This window comes from Brachionichthys hirsutus, chromosome 11 (genome assembly GCF_040956055.1).
Source record: "Brachionichthys hirsutus isolate HB-005 chromosome 11, CSIRO-AGI_Bhir_v1, whole genome shotgun sequence".
Lineage (NCBI taxonomy): Eukaryota > Metazoa > Chordata > Actinopteri > Lophiiformes > Brachionichthyidae > Brachionichthys > Brachionichthys hirsutus.
The window spans coordinates 1,824,712-1,832,373 of NC_090907.1; the positions used below are offsets into that span (position 1 = coordinate 1,824,712).

The following is a 7,662-nucleotide window of genomic DNA, read 5'->3' on the forward strand; positions in this document are numbered from 1 at the left end:
ACGTGTTGTAAACGCGTGGCGGCGTCCAGCGAGCGCGGCGCTGAATAAGGTCCGCAGAAACACCGGCAGGAAGCGGATCGTCGACGACGGAAAGGCACAGGGACCAGATTAATACAGAGTCTGCGTAGAAACGTCACCTGCAGCTCTAAAGCGTCCCGAATGGCGGCAAGGAAGAGACTCCACCCTTCATCAGGCGTCATGGATGAGGAGCCGCTCCGTCATTTGGGCTCAGACGCCTTAAGACGCCCGACTAACTGGACCCCCCCTCTGGGATCGAGTCCGTGGAGTAACGTCGGCGTCTGCCTGCAACACGCTACGATCACGTGCGTGCGAATAAAGATGCGCTCGGAGCTTCGGCTAAACCTTCAGGGCGGAGTCTCTTTCCTTCACGATGCGTTTGCGACCTCGACGGGTAATCCAGCCTCGGCCGACGCCTGGTTCCGGCTCAGCCTCGCCCTCCTCTCCGCCGGCGTGGACGGCTTCGGGCCGCCGCCCGCCCGTCCGCGTCCTCTCAGTCACTTGATGCGGTGGCGGACCAGCGAGGACTCGTCCGTTATTTCCCCGGAACGACTTTGCCGTCTGTAAGGCAGGAGCAGCAGGAGCAGCAGGACGAGGACGACCAGGGCGCAGAACGCCATCAGGGCGTAGGAGACGACCCACAGCGACGGCTCCTTCCGCCCTCCGGCGGAGCAGTCGGCCGCCGTGAACGGGCCCGCGATCTCCGACAGCGGCGCCCCGGCGCTCACTGAGGACGAGACGAGAAACGGGGGTTCAAAACGAGTGTAACCGACGGCAACGGCAGCGACGCCAACGTTTCATTCAACCGGAACGAAAGGCTGCGCCGGCATCCCGTCGGATCATATTTCACCTGGGAGGAGACGTTAAACCGGGCGAAGCGAGCCGCGCTTTCACAGGCGAGTTAATCTGCCGTTAATCTGCCTGGATTTCCACCAGTCAGCTGAGGAATCTGAACTGGAGGCGCCGCCGTCACAAGTCTGGATCCTGAACCCTCACCCTACATCTGTCCCAAGAACGTTAGAACAAAAGTGATCTTTATTCGTCAAGGAGGGGGGGCTTTGCTGAGGGCTTAACGTTTGCCTTTTAGCTCATCATGAAAGACGCTCCGACGGTCTCCATGTTCGTTTCCTTCAGGTTCACTCCGACTGACGTTTAAGCAAAAGAGCGTCAGACGAAACTGGATGAAAGAGATTCAACCCGAACGAAGCCTCTCTTCAAGGCTTTAATAGTTCTAGACCCGGAAGGGATCCATCTTCCCTCTGAAGGACGGCGCCGGGTAAAAAGGCACGAAGACGCCAGGACGATACGTTAGAGCAGCTTCTAAGCGTAATTAGGCTGGTGTTTCATTATCAGCCGGTGACCTGTGTGTGACCTGTGTGTGACCTGTGTGTGACCTTCACCTGCACAGCTGCTCAGCGCGAAGCCCAGCCTCTGCTGGGCGCGGTCGAACACCACGTAGAAGCCCTCCATGACGGTGGCGCCGATCACCAGGCCGTTCGCCGACGGAGACACGCCGAAGCGGTAGCAGTCCAAGCCGTCGACGTCCGTGACCGGCTGGATATACAGCTGCGAGACGAAAGACAGGAGTGAGACGGGTGAGGGACGGGTGAGGGACGGGTGAGGGACGCCGCTTTGTGTCTCCGCTGGCCCGGGTACCTGCGGCAGGATGGTGACGCGGAAGGACTGGCTGGCGTTGGTGGCCCGCAGGTAGATGGACAACTTGGGGAAAAGCCTCCACGGAGCGTCTCCTTTCATCCAGCAAGCGAGCTTGGTGCCGTCCCAGAACCCGGAAGAAAAGTCCCGGATCTGAAAGCCGGCGCGGAGAAACAGGAAGTCAGGAGCAGAAATCCAGCAAGGGCGCCGCACGCTAATGGAAAACCTCGAGTGCTGACTGTGCGCCGCCGCTACGGAATGAAACGCGTGAAAGGAAGAACTGGGGAAAGCAGACGCATGTTTTTAAACTTCCTCTGAGAGCGCCGTCCTCGCCGCGCTCTGACAACGCGCTTCATCGCCGTCCGCGGGGAGACTGCGACGTACCAGAGCGCTGCGAGCGATGGCGTCTACCAGCGCGTTGAAGACGTTGACGGGGAGACGCAGCAGCGTGGTGCCGCTGTCGACGATGGCTTTATCCATGTTGTACTGAAACAGAGGGACACAGAGGAGACGGTGAAGCGGCTCTCGGGTCGGCGGGCTCCTGTGGGGGACTTCGGCCAAGCAGAACCTCCGCTCTGACGGTCTTTGTTTAACCTCTGGCTCAAGTCTTCGGATCAGGAGGATCTTTTTTCGTTCCTTTATCTCCCCGAACTCGGAGGATCGAACAGTTAAGCCACGAAATGGGAACTGGTGACGGCTGACGTTTACCTCTCTGCAGTCCAGGTCCAGATTCTGGTCGCCGACCTCCAGCTTCAGAACCTCCACCTGGTAGTACCACTCCGCCGTGACGGGGGTGTACCACACCGACCCCCGATACAAAGCGGGCTCAGCGCCTCCTAAGATCTGAGAAAGGAGCAAAAAAAAAATTTATTTTAATAACACTTGATCATACAAAATGTACAAAGTGTTTCAGTTAGAAGCCTTTTAAAAACAGAACAACTTGCGCCCCCCTCCCCCCTCCCCCACGACGACTCACAAGACTTCCTCCTGCCTGGTCCAACACGCCGCTGGCCGACAGTCCGGAGCCGCACATCTGGAGGGAGAAGACGTCGGGAATGCCGAGCTGTCGGACCAGAGCGTTGAAGAAGGGCTCCACGGAAGAGTCGGGCTGACGGAGAGACGGACATAAAAGAGATGTAAATATATATAAAAGGGAAATATCGTGTATTTTAACACGATGACACGGGAAAGCAATGTCCCATGAAGATTTAAGGATTTAAAAAGGCGTTTAGGAGGACATGGCGTTCCCCCAAGACCTCAAGTTAAGCGTGAAAGAACGAGGTCGGGAAGCGGATCAGAACTTTCAAAGGCTCCTCTTTATAAAAGGAGTTTCCTCCTGAATGAAAGCAGTTTTCCTGCGAGTCCCGCCGTAAACGGGATTCGTTTTCCTGCGACGCAGAGTTCACCGTGTCATGAGCACGCATGATCGGCTCGCGGCCTCGGGCGAGCTGGACCGGAACACCCGAGCAGCACAGAGCGTCCATTGTTTGGGGGTCTGTCCCTAAATAAGTGGCGTTTGACCCTTAAAAGGTGGAGCATCCAGCACAGATAGAATGCAACGTGCAGTTTAACACCACAATGACCACGTTACAGGAAGTGGGACCCGGGAAGGGGAAGCGCGCGGGTTCTGGGCTTTAAATCTTCAGCTCCTGATAGCATGAGGAACCCTCCGGAACCCTCCAGAACCCTCCAGACAAAGATTTCAGCTTCCGCTGCCTGTTATCTGTAGAGTTACTCTGCAGCGCAATGCGACAGACGCCGTTTGCAGAGGAAACAGTGGGCGTGGCCTCGACTTTGTGAGATTCAGGTGCAAGTACCGTTCTTCGTGTTCGCGTTCAGGAGGACTGTCATTAATTAATAGCAATTAACGCGATAATTTGACACCCCCAATAAAAACCTAAAAAACGGAAAACTCAGTCATGGATCAGACAACATAAAGATGGCTTTTTAAATTTAGAAATCCTAAATTAGAAACTGGGCTGTGAAGAAATGTGGCATTACATAAAACATCCATTTCAAGCAAGCCTTAATAGCTAAAAAATAAAAAATAAAAGCATCAGCATGACCTTTTTCTGCTGTGGAATCTCTGACTGGTTTTACTGTTCCATCGGAGGGTTGTAAAGTTTACGAGCATCTCACCCGTGCCAACATCGGATAGGCCAGTCCCAGGATGCCCTGCCAGTGGATCCCGGGAAGGAAGAAGCCATCGGAGGACAGGATGGCGGCTATATTGAAGGTCATGGTTCCGTTTGGGCCTCTCGGCATGGAGACGAAGTCGACGCCGAGCTCACCCTCCCAGGTGCCTTGGGTATACTGGACGGCCACGGGCCGGCCGGCGGACCGGTAGGTGCTGGAGCTGAAAACGGGACGGAGTCGAGATGAGAGAGAGAACAACGTGAGGCAGGTGCAACGTAATGTCCAAAACTATTGGGACAAGCTGTACAAAGTACTCCTGAGAGTGCGATGACCCCCCCCCCCCCCGGCTCTGGATGCCGTCACCTGTTACCAGCTGCTCTTGGAACGCTCCTGAACTTCGGCGGACTTTAGAAAATGCATTAACCTTCAAAAGTCAACGATGAATAATCGGAATAAACCGTCTCGACTTTTCCCCCCAGTGGCCAAATCAAAGAATCACATTTTTTATAACCCATTTTAACCCAGGATTTCAATAAAATAGTAAATAAACCCAACTATAAACCCCATGCAGTAAAGACAATGTAATTCATTCGTCAGTGACGGAAGGTTCGCTCACAGCGCGGCGTTGAAGTAGTGAGTGATGAACAGGTGAGGCGCCGCCGCCACGGCGAAGTTGCTGCTGCCGGTGTCCACCAGGACGTTGAGCTGTAGAAAAACACGAGACGGAGCTTTACGGGATTCTGCTCCAGGACGAGCCCACCCCAACCAAGAGGCGAACGGTGACGGGCCGCCGGAGTCCGAAAACACAAGCGGAACAGCAAAGGCAAAGGAGGATGAAGGAGCAGAGGATGAGGAGGGAGAGCAAGGACAGATTACAGATGAAGCAGCAGACTTGTCTCATGATTTAATTGATTCAGAATTTTGTCTAAAAATCTTTAAAAAAAAATGTCTCGCCTCCCTCAAAGTCCAAAAATATAATTGATCAGTTCAACCACGGATTAACAAGATGATTAGATAAAAAAAATTGTGCTCTAAAAAACAGTAGCAATTTCTTACATGGAAAATAGAAAGACAAAAGAATGAAGAAATTCAATGACAAAAAAAATAAAGAGGAAAAACGCGACACAAAAAACAGAATTTTAATCAGCGTTTCCTTCAAGCAATTCATATTATTGATTACATTATATTGACGCTGAATCCCGTCCGGTAAGTAGAAGGTAGCCAGGGAAGGTGAAACACTGAAAAGCCTCCGACCTCGGACTCTGGAACATTTTGGAAACGGATGGTCGCCGCTTGTTCAAATAGCAAAAGCGCAAGTCGACCTGCAGGAATCATATGAAACTCTCCGGCCCCACGCCAAAGAGGCCATCCCGTAACGCGGCAGGAACAAGTGTTCAATGCCGCCTTTTATCACCAATCGATCGGCGATCTCTCGTCTGCAGCTTCTGTCGTCTCAGACGAAGCAGAACAGGAAGTCATCTCAAAAAGGAGGCGAGAGAAAAGAGGGAATTCCAACAATTACATGAAGAAATCCGTTTCTTCAAGCCCTCGAGCTTATCGCACAGAACCCGTGTCCAACCGCAGCACGTCCATCACATGCATGGACGTCATCCATTGTTATGGGCTGATCAGCTCTTCCTCACTTGTGCTTGCTAAACGGGACAGACTGGGAAACACTGGAGCTTTGTGGGGGGGGGGGGGGGGCATTTTCCCTTGTGGTCACACCATCGTCCCTTGACTTTGCTGCTGCATCCCGAGGCGAATCTCTTCCTCCCACTGCCGAGGAGACGGGGCTCCATGAAATGGTGGCAACATGCATCTGCTACCTGTTTGTAGCAATTAGCTGCAGCTGCGCCCAATGACTGCTGCCCAAACAGGAGGACTCGCTTTGGAGTTCCAGCGCAGCGGAACCGTACGCGGGACGCATATTCTGGCCGACTCTGGTGTCGATTCATGCGTCTGGATTGGGCCGGTTAACGTGCGGCGTTGGCTAGCACGCCAGTTCCGCAGGACGAACCGGCCGACGGCAAACACAAGTTTGAGAAGTGAGAAAAGTATCCGTCAGCGATTTCTGAACTATCACGGTGTTTCTGCCGGGAAAGCAGCGGCGCCACCGCCGCCTGTCACGCCACGAATGGCGCCTTTAATATTCATCCATCCAACGCGACTCCTTCGCCTTCCCGCTCACTGGAGACAGGTTAATGTTACCTCGGTGTAAAAAGATGGAGTCATTTCAGAGCTCCGGTACACAAACCCAGTATCGGCCCGATTCACGACACTGGTTTCAGCACATTTGAGCTGAAACCATTAAGAAAATACTGCGTGTGAACAAACGGAGAAAACCGAGAGCATTTCAGGTTCCATCAGAAGTTTGTAGGCATATTTTGTGTGTTTAAACTGGTTGTAAAAGCAGGCAGGACACGTTCTCTGCCACGAACTGTAACATTATCCGCTGCCAGGTTGACAAAGGGCAGTGGCACGGCAGAGCGGGCCTGATAAGCCTCCGCGGGTTTACGAAACCGAGCTGCGCCCCAATCTGTTTAACCTTTAGAAGCCCGAGAACAACACGGAGACCAGTCACCTTTTAACACGTCTGCTTACAAGACGGCAAAAAGCGTAGCCTGAAAACCTTCAGACGCCTCGAGCATCACATATTCTAACGAGATAATCCCTAACCCTAACCCAACTGGTTCTGGGGGGGGGGGGGCTCATAATCCCAGTCAGCTGCATGTGGTGCTGACAGAAAGCATCATGTGAGCGGGCTTTATTCTACCTACAGAACCAAATCCTGGAGGGCAAACATCCAACCCACAACCGCGAGACTACCCCCCCCCCCCATGCCGGGCCGGGCCCGGAAACGAAAAGCAGGTAAAACATGGCAGCTCATCTGTTGATGTTGGCACGTTAAACACGAGCACAGCTCGAAGGCGTACTGGATCTTGAAATATTAGAACCAAGATCTGAGGAAACAAAGACATGATGCCCCCCCCCTGTACACACAAGGCCCCCTGATTATTGTCAATGAAAGAAAGCACACAGAACAATGTAAATATTGAAAAAGGCAATGCTAGACTGGGACACACACTATTACATTACATACATATTACATTACCTTTTGAGCCGGAGTGCCGATTAGCATCTCGATGTAGTAGCCCCTTCCGGAGTCCCCTTGTAAGTTGTTCACCATGTCCAGGAAGTTAACTGCCCCGGTCGGGTCAGAGGCCAAGGAGAGTCCGGTTCCATCAGACGATGACGCGACTCGCCGCGGAGGGATCAAATCCGCCGCGGACAGATTGTACTTCCCCGCGTAGATTCTTAACGGTACCGAAAAGTAGCAGCTGCACACGCCAAAGCATAAACTAAAGGCGAACGCCAGAGTCGAACCCGAAGCAGAGCGAGCCATGTCGGAGCGTTTCTTCAGTGACAGGTAAAGCGTGTAAAGTTTGCGAGCTAACTTTTCCGCTTAAGCATCATGGCGACGCCGGTTCCCGGATCACCGCCGTTTAAAGAAACGACGCGTCGACATGGTTATTCAAAAAAAAAAAGGCCGACGCCGAAAATGCTGTGACTGCAGGCTGTGCGAAACTACTTCTTCAACAAGTTGCTCGTCCTCCATCCACTCCCCCGTCGCCATTAAGCTAGCGAAAGAAGAGCGCGTCTTCTTCCGGTTACTTTCTCTTTCAGATTAATGGCAAGCAAACGGAGGTTCTTTATTTTAAACGTTCAAACGGAGTGACGTTTATATTAAAGAAACACGAGGCGCTCGGGTTGTTACAGAAACAAATGAAAATCACACGATGTGGGAAAGAGCTTTTACAAGATCATGTATAAAAGCCGATTACCAGGTCCCAACAT

At 52.7% G+C, this 7,662-nt stretch overlaps 1 protein-coding gene across 1 annotated transcript; it reads right to left on the minus strand.

Annotated features, from left to right (window-relative positions):
• Nucleotides 1–484: 484 nt before the first annotated feature.
• bace2 (beta-secretase 2) lies at nt 485–7,332 on the minus strand. The gene is made up of 9 exons (XM_068745288.1): nt 6,920–7,332; nt 4,424–4,512; nt 3,811–4,027; nt 2,648–2,779; nt 2,380–2,514; nt 2,056–2,157; nt 1,675–1,824; nt 1,419–1,584; nt 485–745 (listed from the first exon to the last, which is right to left on the minus strand). Exons 1-9 carry the CDS (start codon nt 7,208–7,210, stop codon nt 516–518), a joined length of 1,512 nt encoding a protein of 503 aa, XP_068601389.1. The 5' UTR covers nt 7,211–7,332; the 3' UTR covers nt 485–515.
• Nucleotides 7,333–7,662: the final 330 nt, after the last annotated feature.